The 18,803-nt window shown below is 40.2% G+C and overlaps 2 protein-coding genes across 4 annotated transcripts; both read left to right on the forward strand.

Annotated features, from left to right (window-relative positions):
- The first annotated feature begins 477 nt into the window (after positions 1-477).
- LOC144077356 (calcipressin-1-like) lies at positions 478-7,871 on the forward strand. Of its 2 annotated transcripts, XM_077605035.1 has the most exons (5): positions 478-834; positions 955-1,116; positions 5,772-5,945; positions 6,045-6,204; positions 6,764-7,871. In XM_077605035.1, exons 2-5 carry the CDS (start codon positions 991-993, stop codon positions 6,961-6,963), a joined length of 660 nt encoding a protein of 219 aa, XP_077461161.1. In that variant the 5' UTR covers positions 478-834; positions 955-990; the 3' UTR covers positions 6,964-7,871. The 2 variants fall into 2 exon arrangements, with proteins under 2 accessions (XP_077461161.1, XP_077461169.1); XM_077605043.1 differs by lacking the exons at positions 478-834; positions 955-1,116 and adding an exon at positions 3,891-5,110.
- Positions 7,872-8,541: 670 nt separating this feature from the next.
- On the forward strand, positions 8,542-18,133 carry sonb (SON DNA and RNA binding protein b). 2 transcript variants are annotated; one of them, XM_077614342.1, is made up of 20 exons: positions 8,542-8,681; positions 9,165-9,368; positions 9,936-9,970; positions 10,070-10,242; positions 10,352-10,515; positions 10,647-10,822; positions 10,955-11,612; positions 11,956-12,146; positions 13,363-13,506; positions 13,581-13,759; positions 14,009-14,143; positions 14,397-14,483; positions 14,568-14,765; positions 14,844-14,954; positions 15,616-15,732; positions 15,945-16,092; positions 16,157-16,225; positions 16,338-16,453; positions 16,531-16,632; positions 17,444-18,133. In XM_077614342.1, the coding sequence occupies exons 1-20, from the start codon at positions 8,599-8,601 to the stop codon at positions 17,519-17,521; spliced, it is 3,168 nt and encodes a 1,055-aa protein (XP_077470468.1). In that variant the 5' UTR covers positions 8,542-8,598; the 3' UTR covers positions 17,522-18,133. The 2 variants fall into 2 exon arrangements, 1 of the variants encoding a protein (XP_077470468.1); XR_013304062.1 differs by lacking the exon at positions 17,444-18,133 and having other exon boundaries at positions 16,325-16,453; positions 16,531-16,631.
- The last annotated feature ends 670 nt before the right edge of the window (positions 18,134-18,803 follow it).

The following is an 18,803-nucleotide window of genomic DNA, read 5'->3' on the forward strand; positions in this document are numbered from 1 at the left end:
AATTTCAGGGCAATCCATTCAACTCAATATCTTATTTTTTTAATATGTTTACTTTACTTTATTTTTGCTCAGGAAAATGAAACTGGCATTAACTTCTGAATAAACCCAGAGATAACTAATTGCCATTGGAACGCCTATTTGAACTCAAAAAATCGGACACCCCTCTTGGTATGACGTCAAAGCAAGGAAAAACACAAAATTAGCTGTTCTTGAATTGAGATGAATTGAATGCTTTTATTGTCATTATACAGGTATAATGAGATTTAAAATAATAACAACAAACAGATAAATAAATAATCAATAGATAATAACTACAAATAAGCAATAAATAAGCAATACAAAAGGGGGTACAATACTATGGAAACGTCAATATTTTACTCGTATTTCCCCGAGCGCCTCTAAAACGAATACGTATGTACATCAAAATCGTGACGTCATCGTGAGCCGCCAGACGCATGGTCGAGACTGGAAATCAGCTACTCTGCGGAATGACGTCATTTCCGCTTATCCGCTCCAGTTTTGGACGCTCTCTTTTGGCACTCTTGGACTCTTGTAGGTCTTCGCTAAACAATTAACCATTCGATTGCATAACCTGAATGGCGGAGACTTGTTGTCTAATGGTATCGTTTTGGGGTTTGGAGTGTGGAAAAGAAGACATTTGCACCACTTTGCTCGTTTAGTGTCGTCTTCTCGGTTCCTGCTCAGTTTATCCTACGAGCTTTGTCGTCCGGCTTGTAGCAGCTTGATTGAAGCCAGTGGAGTAGTCTTTGTAGCTTTTATATTCGTCCGGAAACCACGTTGATTGGAAGCACTGAAAAGCGTCAAGCTTTACAGGTACATAACATGATAACGATAGTTCCATATTAGCCGCTAATAGAGAAGGTGTATAATGGCGAGTGGGTGTGTTCAACATTTAATCTGGATTTAATGTGGATCTTCTGCCTGTGTTTCCAGAAAGCACTTTCGACAAACAACCACAAAATACAGGCAATGCAGCAATCGGAGAATGTTTACGAAGAGGACGCGACGGCAGCGGATGTCCAGTTTAATGCTTTTCCAAACGTCGTTGTTGCATACAAAGTGACAGAGGATTTATTTAACGATGACACTCTGAAGGTAAGAAGGATAAAAAGGAAAATAATCCTATTGCTGCATCAAGCCTAATATATCGACCGCTGTTATCAATGTATGTATTCTTGTAATCGGTTCGATGATCAACTCAATAGAACAAGTTGCTATCTTGAATCAACTAGCAGTTCATTTAAGTGCCCGATAGGTGGTGCAAATAGTCAAATTTGCTATTTAAGTGTTACAGTTTGACGCATCCAATGTTGTGCAGACTGCAGACCTCCTTTAATGCACAAATTATGGATTTTTGTATTTTATAATTACATTTATGGGGGATACAAGGTGCGCTCAAGGAAACAGTTGCAGAAGTTTGTGACCACGTTTGACATCCAATTGAAGAAAAAGGCGTATGTATTTTACGATTGGCAATAAGAAATGATATAAGAATTTTTATAATTAAATTCAAATAATTGAAAGGTTCTTTCTGGAAAAAAAATATTAAATATTAAAATACTACTAAATAAAAAGAATTAAAGGCAAATAACAAAAGCCATGTGTCAAAAAATATAGTTCTAATATATTGCATTTTACAAAAATGATTGCACTCCCATTTCTGCGCTTTTTAAAATTATATATTTTAATGGTACAATCCTGAAGAAATGAAACTTTGATACAATATTTTCATTGTAGATTTTGGATAGTAACAGAAATTTATTGTATCTTGAAAATAACTCAGAACACAGCAATGAATGTAAGAAATGCTGCCAACAGATTTCTTTTTAATTCTAACGCCTCTAACTCTTTGGCTACCATTGACAGCAAAAGTCGTACAACCCAATTTAACTGTTAACAGTTGAAATGGATTGGGTCGCCTGTTGTCGTCATTAGGTGTTTTCAAAATAAATTTGCCGCTTTTATCAACTACCACAACACATACATTTTCTTTCTTTATATTACATCCCTTAGATGAAGTTCTCCTGTACAAATGCTGCAACATCTCAGCTGGGACACTGTGAATTTTGTCCTTAATTCATTATGTTTACTAAAATGTGTTGACTTGTGCAAGGTCACTGTCTTGCTCACGTATTCAATTTGAAAGGATTTTCTGACAACAAACTTCCTACATTGTGATGGGAATGCTTGTTGACATTGATCTTAAAGAGGTTAATCGTAATGCTCTGTCAGCATTAGATAATTTCAGCATGTGGGATCAGTTACTGTTTCCATCAACAGAATAGATTGATGATACGAGGATTTTCAAAATTGTCATTATTTACTTGTTAACTGATTTTAAAATGCTGATGCTTGAAGTGTTTGTCAGACTGGAAAGTCTGAGTCAGTGGAAATAAGCAGGATGTTTGTAAAGCTCTATACCAATTGGGACATCTTGGAATACAGTACAAAAAAATCCTTTGTCTGTTCATATCATTGCTCACATCGAATGGAAACATTGTCTCATTATAAATAAATAAGGGAATGGAAAAAAACTATTTTTCCTAAACTTCTTGGTTTTAAGTAGCATCTACCTCGTCATCTTTTCCAAACACATGCCTGGAGATATTTTGAAATAAGCAAGCTCATGAACTTTGGTCACCATTATGATAGTGACTATATCCGAACTCAATTTTTGTAACACAATCCAAATGTGCATTTGTTAGGGTAAAACCGTAAAGTACATTTAAAGTACTTCTGCCTTGTCCATGCTACTTTGGCATATTTTTTTTACAGAGTCCCTAAAAGGATTTATGGGTCAGCTGACTTGTCAGGTTACAACATTTTCCACTGGGTCTGTTGTTTTGGTTGTGGTATAGAATGTGGGCTGCTCAGCAGCATGACTCACAGTGGAAGAGTTATTCTTTTTGGATTTCCGAGTTCAAAGAAACTAATTGTGACGACAGGAAAGGAAGTGATCTGGTATTTTGGTTCATTAAACTAGAATAGTTTTGTCGGATTGCGTGAATGGAACATTGGATTAGATTGGATAACTTTATTCATCCCGTATTCTGGAAATTTCATTGTGACAGTAGCAAGAGGGTGAGAATGCAGATACAGGAAAGGCATAGTTACACATAGTTACAATTAGACAATACAGTCCCAAAGGCCGCAGAACAACAAAGCCAAAGTACAAAGCAAAGCAAAGTATATGGGATCATTAAGAATCACCAAATCAAATCATTAAGACAGAAAAGCAGCAAAAACAAAACGAGCAAGAGCGGACGGAGCTACCGCCACCGGTTGCCACTTGAACGGCGCCATCTTGGTTGCAGTAGCAAAAACGGATACAGACTCAAGAAAAATATGTTGTAGAGTTGGATAAAACTGGAACCACACACAGGAAGTCTTCCACGAGATGGGGAACTTGTGCAGAAATAAGCAGGTTATATGTATGCTAATGGTGATTAATTGTACTTGAGTCTAAATTATTATGTACCACAAATATTAAGACTAAATCCTGCCATAACTAAACAAAAACAAGCTGCCATTAGATTTAATTATTGTATTATTATACATGTAAAAGTAACAACTATGCAACTGTTCTAGCCAATAGGAAAACGTGGAGAGTCATATTACATTTAAGGTCGGATCTTTTAATCTAATCTAAACGTACAAATACCAAAACAATGCAACAAAGTATAGAGCACATATTCAGTCATAATCGCTGTCACTCATCCCACACATGAAAGTATTCATTTATCACATATTTTTGCAGTACCCAAATAGCACCTGCCATTATTCTGTCAATTTTTTATATACATATTGTACAGCCGTGTAACTTTAGACCTATCTAATGCATTTAGTACCGCATGGCTTATATTTCCCACACAGATTTTATTTTGGATCTTGTCTTCTCACAATGAAAAACACAGCAGGGTTTAAGCAATGTAAAGTTTTGAACCAAGTTAAAAAGAAATGCAAGTGGTAAACATAACGCGTTAGCCTTAAACCATGTCAGTATATTCTCTTTACACCCTTTGCTATTAATACCTCATAAAAGTGTGTTATCATACTGCATACTTTCCATGAGCATTAGCGCTCCCACCACACCCCTTCAGTTTGCATTCTTCCTACCATCATGTCTCTGTTACTCTTTCCACTCCATTTTTTTCCTTTGACCAATCAGCCATCTGTTCTTCATCTCAGCTGTTCGCTCACCACCTTTTGTTTCAATACGTCTTTCTCTTTCTGACTGTGTGTCATATACGTGCATATAAAGGTCTGTGTGTGTAAAACCTTTTTGAGTTTCCAAAGCAATATTATTAGATATCAATGTCATTAAAAACAGGCTAGTTCCTGTGTCAAATGTCAGGTGATGTCATCCTTGCTCATACACACACTGTCCTTCTTTCCATCTGATTAGACAGCATTGGATTGTGTCTGTCAAGACAAAATAGCCAAGCTCCTCCCTTTTTCTCGGACTCTTAGCACTCAGCCAATCACTGAGCTCAGGGGTAGGGGCTTCGGGTCGTGCGTCAACATATTGCAAAAGTGGCGTGATAAAAAGGGAGAGAGGGTGAGGACGGTAGCCTGAGAGCGACATTGAATCATTCTTTTTTTTTTCCCACCCCATCTAAATCTATAGAAAATTCCATCATTTCAGAGGGTGCCGTCGAGCTGATGACTCTTCAACAAAGCAAGCAAGAAGCTTGATCCGGGAGAGCTCTGGAATACACATTTCACTTGGCTTTTTAGGTCATATCGTACCTTCTACGGTGTGAGGACAGAGGAAGCTAGCAACCAGGGCTTTCAGGCAAAAATCCAACCTATCCCTTTTCCGATTTTGGAGAATCAGGTTACCTCCTGCTCACCTGTCACCCTGGGGAAGGCAACACTTCCTACACCTTCTCATTTCTCTCCTTCCTCTTCATCATCCCCTCATTTGCCTTTTTGGAGCCTCTCGGGCACCCCAAATTCAAGAATTAAGTGGAAAAAGGTTTTGCCTCTTTTATTGCCCGTCATGCATATCAAGACCACCAAGTGTAACCACTTATGTTTAGTCGCCTCACTGACCAATCGGGAAGTGTTCGATCGTCCTGATGTTCTGGTAAGCATGTTTGCTCCCCTGCTTCCATGTTCTGACTTAATGCAAATTTTGGCATCAATGTTAGGGACAAGTTGAACTGATAACTGCCTTGCCAAATACGCACATCGCCTTATTTGTTTGACTTGAACTTAAACGTCCTCATTTAATTTACTCATCTATTGTTAAGGACAGTTCGGCAGTGACGTGGTCCAATGCTGTGCTGGATTCATTGGTTGACTGCCTGCATGGATAAATGACGGTTTATGAATGGACTGTTTTACTTGAAAAATATGCGATGAATAGGGTTTTCTACAGGTATTTCACAGTCCTGACATGTATTGGACAATGTCATTTTTGTAATTGTGCTTTTAGTTTGGGTGTGTCTTTGTATCTGCAATAATAAATTGCAACAAGGGAAATAGTGAGAAGTAGAGGGGTGAAGCTTTTTTAGCACCAGGTCTTTAGAGAGGGATGTTATTTCAAGTATCTTGCAGTGTTTGACAAAAAAGTTGAACTTGACTAAGGCAAGGTAGTACTTGCTTTAAATACATTACTTTTTTCAAATACTCCGAGATTTTAATAACTTGCAATAGCTCGTTTCATATGTTCTGTCCCATGTTTGAGATGGTGTTTTTTTTCCTTCATACTCACTCTCGCATTCCCTCCTTCCTTTCCACCGCAGGCCAGCTTTGAAGCTTTATTCCTTTCTTTTGATCCTGAAGCTCAGTTCCAGTACTTCAAATCCTTCCGTCGGGTCAGGATTAATTTCAGTGATGCGCTAGCCGCGGCAGAGGCGAGATTGCGACTTCACAAAAGTGATTTCCATGGCAAAGAGATGCGTCTCTACTTTGCCCAGGTAAAATTTGTGGGTTTTGTGTGTTAACGTAATTCAGTCATTTCTGGGACATGATTTTCGTCCATAAGTGTCCTCATTGCCATCGTATTTTCCACGCAGTCTGTCCACATTGGGAGCCCTAGACTTGAACCTCCAAAGCCAGATAAACAGTTTCTCATCTCGCCCCCCGCCTCACCTCCAGTGGGTTGGGAGCAATCTCAAGATGCCATGCCTGTTGTCAACTACGACCTGCTGTGTGCCATCTCCAAGTTAGGACCAGGTACATTGAAAGCTGCACTTCTAACGTCCCATAAACATAGCTCAAGGTCGCTTATTGGGGTGTGTGGCTGCTGTTGCATTGAAAATACAACCGTTGTCAAGTATGCATTTTTAATAGACTTCAAATGGGAATGAACATTTATTTTGAAGCTCACATTCAACCTTACTGTAATAGGTTCAGTGTGAGGGTTCCAAAAAAACACAATACTAGTTTGTCATAGAAAATTATTCTCTGGGATAATATAATAAATTAGGTGAGAAATTTATATATGTCTTGTAATTTTACCAAATGGCTGGATTAAGAGTCTCTATTGGAGGTCATGGCCAGCTCTCCTCTAATGGCCCGTGCAGTCAGTCCATTCAATAGTCTACAAGGCACTGCTAAGGCAAACTATCGTACTTTAAGGTAGACCTCCTGCAAATGATTGCAGACTTTTCTAATTTTCTTGCTGACATAAATCAATCTGAACAATATCTGGAATACTGTTTCATTCTGCATTATTTTTCATGTGGTGGTTCTCATAAACCTATAGACTTACGTTAAGAAAATGTATCTCCAGGCGACAAATACGAGCTTCACACAGCCACGCCCACCACGCCTAGCGTCGTCGTCCACGTTTGCAAAGAAGAGCTCGGCGAGAGCTTGGGCCGGGATGAGAGAGATCCGGACGAGGTGGCGCAACCCGCACGACCCAAGATCGTCCAGACGCGCCGGCCTGACTACACGCGCAACGTTGAGCAGTTGGCAGCACTGGAGTGACAGCTTTTATAATGTCCTCACAATGTCATTCATACAGCGCAGAAAATGTGCTTTTCTGAGGTTTGCTCTCTGAATTTGGGTTGATACCTTGGAGGTGCTGCATTGTCCCATTAGGCTGGAGACAGAACTTAAAATCAGATGCTGTATTTGTGTCCTCTGGGAACGCTCGCAACGCTTTTTTGAGGAGTTTAGCCTTGTGACAACAACTAATCTCCAATTTGAGGTTTTGGAGAATCGGAATACTAGTTTGGAAATGTGCGCCTTCGTATTATGGGTGGGTACTCCGTTTATGGAATTGATAGATGTGCTGTTACTCATTTGTGCATGAGACAAACTTGTCATGGACAAAAGATTCCCACACAACATGAACACAGCATCATCCTTACATGCATCGCTCAGGTTTTTGGGTGAAAAAAAAGGTGTTTCAAAGAACAAAAGCTACATAAGACGCGTCACAAAATTTCAGCTTTTCACAGTGGCAGTTTAAGTCAGTCCGTGTGACATCACATCTCTACTATGGTAACTGTTTTGTGTAATGTACGTATTGTCAATGTATACTGACTTACATTCTAATTCTGATCTCAAATGAGAATGTAACATTTGTAGCCTTCTCCCTGTTGTCAATTGTGTTATATGAGGTGTGGAAAATGTTGAGATGTTTTTTTTCTTCCTTTTTCTAGTAATCTAGCAAGGAATTGTTAGAATTGTTCTGAGTTTCATTTATTGAATTGTCCGTTTATGACAACCAGAAAAGCCATCTTCATCTGAGATTGTAACATGGCGGTCTAGTATTGGGCCACCCTTCAATTCAGAGTTTGGCTTCACATATTATGTGCTCGCAGTTCTGTTCTGATCTAGAAATTACTGTTACTGAACCTGAACACTAAATAAAGTATGAAGTATCATAACCTTGTTTCATGAAACTTTACTGAGTCAGTGCATCTCTTTGACACTGCGGGGAAAAAACTGGAATGCCAAGAACCAAAAATGTCACTAAAAATAATTAAATATAATGAAATTGCTCTAAGATGCTTACAGTGTGGCCTGAAAGGATACTCCAGGAAGCAATCATTTCATTTTGTGAATAGCAACACACGTATATAATAGTTTTTAGTTTAGAAAAAACAACTTTATGCCAGGAGCATAATCTTTTATTTATTCATTTATTGCCTGTCACTATATGTCACTGGCATGATGAATAAGATCAAAATAAACCTTAATTGATCATTTCTGGACAAATGATGTGAAAGTGGATCAGTAAGCAATAACAATAACAATAATAAAGTCACGGCATAAACCCACCAACTATCAGCCAGAGTAGCTAGATCATTATATTTAAATTAAACATTTATAACCTGTTTGTGATCTGTTGTAGTACTTTTCTGCCCAATATTTTGCACCTTCCCTCAGGCTTCAAGTAAAATGGGTATAAATATGTAATTTTAAAACGAAGCTCTGTAATCCCTGCTAAATTCGAAGATATAAATCAAAATCAAATTCATGATATAGGAGAAAAAACAAATAGTATAAGTGTATACTAGTGTATGTAAAAACACGCACACGAACAGGAAGTATTTTCCGGAACCTCGAGCCTGAAACAGTTTCTACCCGAACATTTGGCTGCACACTTAAAACATGGCAGCCAACATAGAACATATTTTCCAAGATTTTATATTGAATAAAATCAGAGAAATTGAAGACCAGAATGGTGACACAAAGTATGTTATGTTTAAATTCTATTACATCGCTGCTTCCTAATTTTCAATCTAAAACGTTTAAAATGTCCGCGAAACGATTTTACGCTTCTTTCCCCGACCTTAGCCTACTAGCAATAGATTACAATCCATCAATGCTTGAATAAAGTACATTTTAATTTATGGCTGTGTTGTAGCGCTGAGTGTATTTGGTTCAGTCTTCAAAATGCACCGCTAATCATTCAAAATATCGTTTTTGTCATTGCGATCTTGTAGTTTACAATGTTGTAAAACTGCACCGAATTCATGTGCGTTTTTTTTAAAATTTCAATATTGTGGTCATCAGACACGAAAGGGAATCTAAAATGAAGTATTTGAAACGTTGGTGTTATAATTAACACATTTGGAAATGCAAAATCAATTGAAGTTGATTGATCGTTTTATAGACATTTTTGTAGCCTCTGTGTTGCCTAATATTTTTCTTATTTGTCCAAACCGTCTTGATAGTACGGCTCAAGATCCAGTTTCATGCAGTGAAATGATTCCAGAGGATAATGGCGAGAAGAAGAGTGATGGAAAGAGTTCACAAAAGAAACACAAGAAGCACAAAAAACACAAAAGTAAAAAGAAAAAGCGGAACCGGGAGAAGGAAAAAGAGGAGGCAAGAGAGAGCAGTTCCGATTCCTGGGAAGAATTGGATATTTCAACCAGGTAAAACGGACCACTAAACATACACCGACTATCAATCGTCCTATTTTAATGAAACAGTAAATAACATGAGAGATCAGATGAGGTAAAATGGACAACTAAAGTTGCACCGACTATTAATCGTCCTATTTTAATGAAACAGTAAATAGCGTGTAAATAATGTGTTTATTGTTGTATATCACTTTAACTAATTGGTTGCCATTGACAGCAATAGACGTCCAGAACATCCATTCATTCGCTTTCAGCACTCCCAGTTCAAATGGACTGGATGTCTACAAGTGACATATTCATTTACAGCAGAAGGATGACTGGACATCATCACCGTCAATGGCATTGACAGAGTAAAATGACATGGTCTTGTAATGTTTTAGATCGCATGTAAATTGACATCTGTGTACAAGTAACTTTTTGTGTTGTCTGAGCATGAGTGGTGATCTATCATTTAGAATTTGCCATTTAGACTACAAAAAGGAGTGGCAAAATCCCACCTCACCATTAATTCCTGCTGTGGTACTCGAATTGAAAACATACCCTGTTTTGTTTTTGACTCACTTTTGCCTCTCATTGCAGAAAAGAAGCACCACCAGACAACGAGCAGCCAGCATGTAAGTCTCTTTTTTTTTCCTCGCCATGTGACGTATGAGCTTAGCTAGCACAATGTAGCAGTCTGTACTGGCTTCATTTTTTCCGGGGGGTTCATGCAGGTATCTCCAGAAGTCACAAGCACAAAAAGGGGAAAAAGAAGAAAAAGAAGAGGCACAAAGAAAATAAACAAAGAACCTCAACTGATTCTGACTCCAAGCAAAAAGAGAGTAAAAGTGCTGAAAGCCTGTTGCCAAGGCAATCTGATGAGTTGCCTGATATCATCCCAAAACAGGTAACAAAGCAAACCAAACCAAGCATTCAACCTAATTGACGCTAAAGCTAACTTACTAATAGTCAAACCTTCAAGGAAATGTAATTAGACCTCATTGTGTTCAATTCAGGAAAGTTCTATTGGAGTAAAAGCAGATGAGGATAAAATGGAGGCCTCCCATTCACATTCCAATGGTTCACATTCCAACTCAGAGAACTGGAGTTCTCAACCCGGCAAGCTAAAATCTAGATCTCCCTCCCTGCCCAGTTTACAGGGTCCCCCCAACTCATCCAGGTACTGAGGGCTGAGTGACCTGTGAAATATGACTCAAAAATGCAATAATGATTAAAAATATGGTCATCAAAAAATCCTAACACTACTATTTTCCCCATATTCCTGTTAATTCCTTATGCATCTGTGCATAGTTCCGAAGGCATTTCGGGCTGCCTGGAGCCTCCTACAGACTCCAAACAAGATGTTGCAAAAGACATCCAACTCCTGCCTCCGAGTCCAAAAAGAAGTGACCCAGCAGAGGTGCAGAGGATGGATCAAAATCACAAGCCAACAGAGACCAAACTAGAAACCAGCATAGAAAATTCAGGTCCAAAATGTTCATAGTCTTGTACACCATTAGTTTGAGAGGTTCATTGGCAGATCAACCAGCCATCTACCTTTTTTCCTCTGCCCATTTTAAACTTGTTCCTATTTTATTGTGCTTTATTTATTGTTACAGCTGCAGAGTGTGCTGCATCTCCATCCTTGCCAAATGCACCGAGTCTCCCGCATCCAACTGATAAGCCTGTCGTCCCACAGCTGAAAGAATCAGAACCGACTTTGGCTAATGCGAGAAATTCGCCAACTAAAAAGAGGTGTAAACCATCCAAGTCCCCACCAAGGAACGAAGAAAAATCAGCGCAAAGACGGAACAGATCACGCTCACAATGTAAGACACACAGGACTAGCTCCAAATCCAGGACCTCCCCAAAGAGGAAACGATCTCGGTCACCCCGTAGGATCCACAGGACAAGGTCCAGATCCAGGAACTCCTCAAGGAGGAAGCAATCTCGGTCACCCCGTAGGACCCACAGGACAAGGTCCAGATCCAGGAGCTCCTCAAGAAGGAAGCGAACAAAGTCACCTTGTAAGACCCACAGGACAAGGTCCAGATCCAGGAATTCCACAAGGAGGAAGCGATCTCAATCACCCCGTAAGACCCACAGAACGAGGTCCAGATCCAGGAAGTCCTCAAAGACAAAGCAATCTGGGTCACCCCGTAGGACGCACAAGACCAAGTCCAGATCCAGGAGCACCTCGAGAAGAAAGCGATCACCTTTTCGAACTCACAGGACGAGGTCCAGAAGCTCTTCAAGAAGGAAACGATCAGGATCGAGGTTGGTTTCCATGTTACCGTCTGTTAGTGAAAAGGCGCAACAGTGGCACAGGTGGTTGATTGAACGTGTCCTGCATTGATCGAAGGATTCGGGGTTTAAATTCAGATCATGCGTGTGCATGTCGCTTTGTCCTTGGGCAAGACACTTCACCTTGCCCATTTGAAAGTAGTGTGGGGAAAGAATAGTGTGTAAACGACTACTAGAGTAGATTCTCATTATCTAGTGTGGAGTCAATGAATAATCCAGTCCAAAGTTTTTTTGAGTGTCTTGAAAAGCAGCAAATAACCATATGCATTAATCTTATTATTGTTAGTAATGGAAATACTACATGCGATCTACGCAGGTCCAAAAGTCGGAGGTCGCGAAGGTCACGCTCCGAGTCGCAGGATGCCAGGCGGCGAGCAAATTACAGTCAGAGGGACCGCTGGAAACGGGAGCCAAGTCACTCCCCTGTGCTCGTCCTGCGCAAAAAAAGATCCCCTACATGGAGACAAGCCTCGCATCATGACAGCCCTAACCGGACCAGTGATCAAGGTCAGATATGGAAAAACTCATATTGCATATCATATCATTCTTGTCTATCCTTTTGCCACTTTGACCCTAAATTGAGCAATGAGATCACCTTAAACTGGCACCTCTACTGACGAGTTGCATTGGAAAGCTGTGACCCTGTACAGTAATCCCTTGAATATCGTGGCTTCACTACATCGTGGATTTTTTTCTGGGAGGGATTTTTTTATTTTTGATGACTATTTTTTTCTTTTTAGTACACAAAAATGTGAAAATCCACACTGAAACTCACAAGCGGAAGCCACTCGCCTGTCCTCCGCTTGCTACTAAGACTCAGCACTGAAGTAAAAAAAAAAGTTTGTTTTAGAAATAGGGGTGACCCTACTTTGCGGTTTGTCGTTTATCATGGGCATGTCTGGTCTACATTAACCGCGATAATGGAGGGATTAATGTTTCAGGTTTTTAAGGCTCCACATTCAAAAATATTGTGTAATTGTCAAGGAAGAAGCAGATCAATACATTGATACAAAGCAGGTGACCTACCAAGAGTGAGTGTGAATATTTTGGTACTCGGACGTTTCGTCGAAAGACGTTTGGTCCTCGGACGTTTGGTCCCCGGACGTTTGGTCCCTGGACGTTTGGTCCCTGGACGTTTGGTCGACCGGACGTTTGGACGACCGGACGTTTGGACGACCGGACGTTTGGTCGACCAGACGTTTGGTCGACCGGACGTTTGGTCGACCAGACGTTTGGTCGACCAGACGTTTGATAGAACGGACGTATGGTCGCCGGGTTTGCGAGTCCCGAGGTTTGAGTCACGAGACTTTCATTTGTTTAACCCTAACCCTATTCACTCAATGTTAAATAATAGTCATTAAATCCCTATTCACCCGATGTTAAAATCTATCAATTGCATGCGACCAAACGTCCATTCTACCAAACGACCGGTTGACCAAACGTCCATTCTACCAAACGTCCGGGGACCAAACGTCTTTCGACGAAACGTCCGGTCACGGAATATTTTGACAGACAGTGTGTGACAAAAGGCTTCAGTTGCTGCAAGCGCTGCCTTTGTGTGTTACCTCCACCTCATAATTAACATGCGCTTAGGTACCTCAGGAGCGGGTGCTAAAAATGACTAGAAAACATGAGTTTTCTTCTATATTAATGTTGGAAAAGGTCGCATCATAATTCACCTGTACTGCTCAGTGGAGACATGACTTTTTTATGTTTCCCCCAGGCAAGGAGCAACTGTTGGAAATTGCCAAGGCTAATGCAGCCGCCATGTGCGCTAAAGTGGGTATGGCCATCCCTGAGAGTCTGAAAAGCTCAATGCTGTCAATGGCTTTCCCTAATATGGCCATGAATGCTGCCATGACGGCAGGTGTGAATACTACTTGGAAGGCTTATGTTCACACGTTAGCTGTCGTGCGTCATTGCCTATGTCTTGCCTTACAGCAACCATGACCGCCGCCTTGTCCAACATCAACACCTTGTCCTCGTTGCTGCCGCTACCCAGTAGTATAATCAACAAACCTGGTGCAACTCCCACCAACCCCTTAAATGCTGCAGTGGAGGAAATGAAAAAGAAAATGGAAAAGCAAGCTAACATCAACAGTATTAAGGAGTTCACCGATGTAAGTCGACAGATTACTGTAACCAAAAATGAATCTTCTAAAGATAGTATAGCATCCGCATGCACCAAAAGCATGCATCTTGCATGTACACAATCAAAAACGCAAGAACACAACAAATGTGTGGTAGCAGTCACACAAACGGAATTGCAGTTTGTCATTTACACACAATGAATATTGGGGAATTCGGTGAAATTGTGAAGCCAATATAGTAGGCTACACGGCTAATAAAATACGCTTTCGTGTTCCTAGAAATGCAGGATGATTGTGGACAGCAAAGGTGAGCTGCCGGTAGCGGTGCCCCATGTGGAGGTTGAGGAGGACGACGGGAAACTATTTGGAGGATCAATTCTGCGTGAAAATAAAGCCATCTGCTTCAACATCGCTGTAAAATACAAACACATGCACACACCCTTATACACACTTTTCTATAATGATGACATCTTCTGCACATGCCCTGTTACTTCAGTCAGTACATCTTTGCACAAGTTTGTTCATAGTGTATAAATCAGCGGACAGCATTAAAAAGTCCATTTGGTGTGGTTAATTTTCAAAGTAAAGTCACATCTTCAATGAATGTCAGTGAATAAATGGAGTACTAGTTGATGTGTAGTAAGAGTTAGATGTTCAATCTGTCCAGAGTGCGACAGTCCGACCTGCAGCTCGAAGTGATGCCGGGAAAGCTAAGGAGTTCCCCGTGTCGTCAGGATCTCAACACCGTAAAAAGGTCTCAAGGAAAAATTTACAGTCACACGCGAGGACAATTTTAATTTTTTTTTACATTGTAATTGACGCCATGTGTATCGCCCAGGAGAGTAAAACATTGGACGCCTACGGAGATTGGGTCCCAGTGGAGAAGTCATCAGAGGAGTCAAAGAATGCCGTTGATGCCACGGATGTCAACACATCATCAGGTTCCAGTGAGGCCTTGAAAGCCACCGAGTTACCGGTGACGGCTGAAGAATCGGCGGCAGACGACGACAATGTGTTTATCGATCCGCTGCCGCAGGTTTAGTTTCACTAAGATCTCATTTTTGTGTGCAGGTGCACAAATAAAAACTTGACTGATCATCTTGTCTCTTTGCAGCAAGTCGACATCTCACAGGCCGTGAGCGAGAGAATCAAAGCTCAGAAGCGATTGGCCGAGAACCCCTTTGACGTCAACGCTATTTGCATGCTTAGCCGGGCCCAAGAGCAGGTAGCATACTTTTACTATTGTTCTTATTTTATTTTTATTTTTTTATTTTTACGTGAGGATAAAAGTTTCAATGGTCTGGCAATTTTTCCAAGGTTTTAACTGTTAAACTTACCTCCAAAACGTACACCAAAAAACAATAAAGTGTACTTAAGTTAAATGTATCCCAAATATAATGTGTTTATATAGCAGTAAATTGTAACAGCAACATGCCAATATGTTCTGTTAACATGAGGCATTTGTGGTTGCGTAGCATAACAAACATGGTTCAATCAAACTGTAAAATAATTACTAATCAGATGATCATATCCAAGGAAATAATTACAACAATAAGTACACAAAAATCAAATATGTTGGGTCAACTTGGTTTATTTGAGTTTTTTTTAACACAAGCGTGGTTCCACCAAACTAAACAATAACTTGTCTGGTTAACACAACACAATTATGGATAATAATTTCCACCCAAATTTAGTGTAATGTTGAGAATATCTTTTGGAGTTAGGTGAGGGGAAAATGAGTAATAATCAAACATGTTTTAGTTTTTTAATGAAACTATAAATAAGATACACGTGAATTTCTGGATTTGTGTGGATGGGATCGGGTGTTACCATAGAGACGTCAGAGATTCTACTGTCTGAGCTCATCTCAAGTTCTGCTCTAACAGGTGGATGCGTGGGCCCTGTGTAACACTGTCCCTGGTCTTTTCACGGGCTCCACAGGCGCTCAGGTCCTTTCCTCGGAAGAGCTGTCCAACAGCGGGCCACAGGCTTGGCTGAAGAAGGTAAAATATGCAACAAATTGAAACTTAAAACAAATGTCCTGGAATGCCTATTGGTTAGGTTGAAAAACGTAAAATTGGCCTTTTTGCTCAGATATTTGCTCAGAATTCCATAGAATTTTATTCAGTTAGCTCCTACACAGTCCAAATCCCCAACCGGTATTACAAATTTGATTTGTGTGTGTGTTCTGACAACCTTCAATTGTCTTGGTTAGGACCAATTCCTGAGGGCAGCGCCAGTATCTGGTGGCGTAGGAGAATTTTTGATGAAAAAAATGGGCTGGAGGTTAGGCGAGGGCCTTGGAAGGAACCGGGAAGGCACAGTGGAACCCATCTTAATTGACTTTAAGGTGGACCGCAAAGGTCAGGAGGTCGCGCCGTACTTTCTCTATTCTTTAAATGACGACTCACGTTCTGTTTGATTCAGGACTAGTTGCTGAAGGGGAGAAGGCACAGAAGACAACAGGAGGACTGGTCGTAACCAAGGACCTCATGGGTAAATAAAGTATATGAGGATGACTAAGTAAAAATGACTTTTGTGGAAGCACAGGACATTTCAAATACATTCCCTTCAGACCTCCTCATCTTATTTCAGTCTTTCAATATAGGCAAGCATCCGGTGTCGGCTCTCATCGAATTGTGCACAAAGAAACGGATGACACAGCCTGACTTTGTCATGGTACATCACAGCGGGCCGGACCACCGCAAGAATTTTCTCTTTAAGGTGGGTTGTTTTATTCGTTATTTCTGCAACTCGGCTGGTTAATGTGAATAATAAACAATGCATTGGGTACTCACCAGGTCACTGTGAATGGCGCTGACTATCAGCCCCAAGCAGCCAGTCCCAACAAGAAACTTGCCAAAGCCATGGCAGCAACAGTGGCACTGCAGGCCCTTGGAGAGGTAATGTCAAGTCTAGTAAGAGTTGAAGAAAGCGTCTCATGGCCGTCATTAAAAGTAGCATCAAATCAAGTAAAAATAATAATAATAATAATTAAGCTTTGCTCGCAGCCAGGTTTTCATTCCTCTTCTTTTTGTGTGTTGTAAAATTAAAGCAGTTACAGAAAGAACCCCCAAAAATTTAAAACATATGAGGTTTCTGCACATACCTAATTCAGATTGGTTCCACAAAAACAAAACAGTTTTCCATTCCCACAATGGCTTTCCAAAACAAGCAATTTAGACGCACGTGTCCGCTTCAATATTTTGATATCTTGACTTATTCCTCCGACTGTTGTGGTTTCACTTGAAGACTGTCAATATACTCCTAAACAATCACACTTGAGAACATGCGGAACATTTCCAGTCATTTGCATAAAGCATGTGCACACATCGTTTGTGTGTGAGTTAAGGATATGTTTGGCATTTGTGTCAATATCAGATAGACACTGGAAGTGAACAGGCTATTGGCGTCAAGTGCACAAAGAAGCACAACAAAACTCAGTTTAAAATATGTGCAGGCCGTTTTCTCATTTCAGTGTAGTTGTTATGCATTAAATCATTTTAGAAATGGGCGTCATCATCACGCCAGGGGATTCTTTGCAATCCAAGCATAATGTTAATTCATCAACCCCTGTTTTTCAAATTTTAGTTTTATGTGATTACACACTGCGGGGTATACAAAAGCCGTTTCACGGCAGGAAGGCTATAGGAGTCAAGGTATGATGCATCATCCACTGACAACAGCTTTATTTTTTTTGATCTGTTTCACCAGGTTCCCAATGATGGGCCGGGACTCTATGCAGGTCCCGTATTCACGGCCGCCTCCACCGGGCCTCTGTTCTCCACTTAGTCGTTCAACTGCCTGTGCGGCCATTGTTGTTATCTGCTCATTTTCAGTCTGTTTCTACCCGTTATGCAGGACTGTATCAAAAAAGGCTTCATCCACTATTAGATTTATTGATTCAACAGTTCTTACAATGACCATATATAATAACTCCAGGAAGATGTTGGTTTTATTTTGGAGGGGCGAATTGACTCAAATTTTCTTTACACATATATATTTACACTCCCAACCAGATATAATTTTGATCCTTGGCTGTTTCAGACTGCAAGTTTTTCTGATTGTTGAAATTATTTTTAAAAATGTTTTTTCTCAAAATCATAACTTTTTATCCCCATTTTGTTATAATTTGCTTTAGATTTTAAATGTTTGGCGTAGGAAAAAGGCTCATTAGACAAAACGAGTAGTGGCCTTTTGCACTGTGCTGTATATTGACAATAAGCATTTGAACTCGTGCACAGGCGTGCAACTTTGGAAAGATTTTAAACCTAAACATGAGAATTGTAAGATAGATTCAAACATAATTTTGTGTAGTTTTGTTGGATTACAGACAACGGATTGTTACACATTCAGGTGTTTCTCATGCACTGTGTGTTAAAATAAAGCTATTTATGTCACCTAGTGGAAGAATTGTATTTTGGGGACTGTCCACTAAGTAGCTTCATGCAGGAGATGATAAGGACCCAAATGCAAAGCAGGTAGGAAACCTCTATTTTCTCTCATGTGGGCTTATGATGATGATGATGGTGGTGGTGGTGGTGGTGGTGGTGTAACTCCAACATGTTCCAATTTTGATTTAGACCGAAAGAGGGCAGCACTTCAACTTGTAATTATAGAAATCACTCAAAATGACACGAGTACCCAGTGTGCCCGAACAGGAACTGTAGTGGGTTGTGTAAGAAGCTAATGGCTTCAGCCAAAATCTGCCCACTTCAATGCATAACGCAGGTGGTGTGTGTAGAAGTCAGTTGAAAATAGTACATTACTCACTGGATTTTCACCTCTCACAATTTCTTGTTTTGGAAGTAAATCATCCATGCAGTCGTGTCAAAGAGTCAAGTTTTATTCTAGATCTCTGTATGTTTTTCACCATTTTTCAAGACTTTCTAGAGTTCAATTGTTTCCAAGTCCTCCATTGGGAGGAATCAGCCCCACAGGAAATTTTAAGTTAATTGACGTGATGTGAATTTGAATCACCTGCAGATATGGGGAGTTTTTTGTATATATTATCTATTTGAGTGACATATAGTGATTAGCAGAACATCAGGAGGTACATCTCCTTCAACTGGTT

This window comes from Stigmatopora argus, chromosome 1, assembly GCF_051989625.1.
Source record: "Stigmatopora argus isolate UIUO_Sarg chromosome 1, RoL_Sarg_1.0, whole genome shotgun sequence".
In the NCBI taxonomy this organism is placed as follows: Eukaryota; Metazoa; Chordata; class Actinopteri; order Syngnathiformes; family Syngnathidae; genus Stigmatopora; species Stigmatopora argus.

Coding starts and splice junctions, on each gene's coding strand:
- LOC144077356 (XM_077605035.1), top strand. CDS start 991: ATGCAGCAATCGGAGAATGTTTACGAAGAGGACGCGACGGCAGCGGAT. Junction 5,946..6,044: donor TGCGTCTCTACTTTGCCCAG/GTAAAATTTGTG, acceptor TTTTCCACGCAG/TCTGTCCACATTGGGAGCCC. Junction 6,205..6,763: donor CATCTCCAAGTTAGGACCAG/GTACATTGAAAG, acceptor ATGTATCTCCAG/GCGACAAATACGAGCTTCAC.
- sonb (XM_077614342.1), top strand. CDS start 8,599: ATGGCAGCCAACATAGAACATATTTTCCAAGATTTTATATTGAATAAA. Junction 13,760..14,008: donor GTATTAAGGAGTTCACCGAT/GTAAGTCGACAG, acceptor TCGTGTTCCTAG/AAATGCAGGATGATTGTGGA. Junction 14,766..14,843: donor TTATCGATCCGCTGCCGCAG/GTTTAGTTTCAC, acceptor GTCTCTTTGCAG/CAAGTCGACATCTCACAGGC.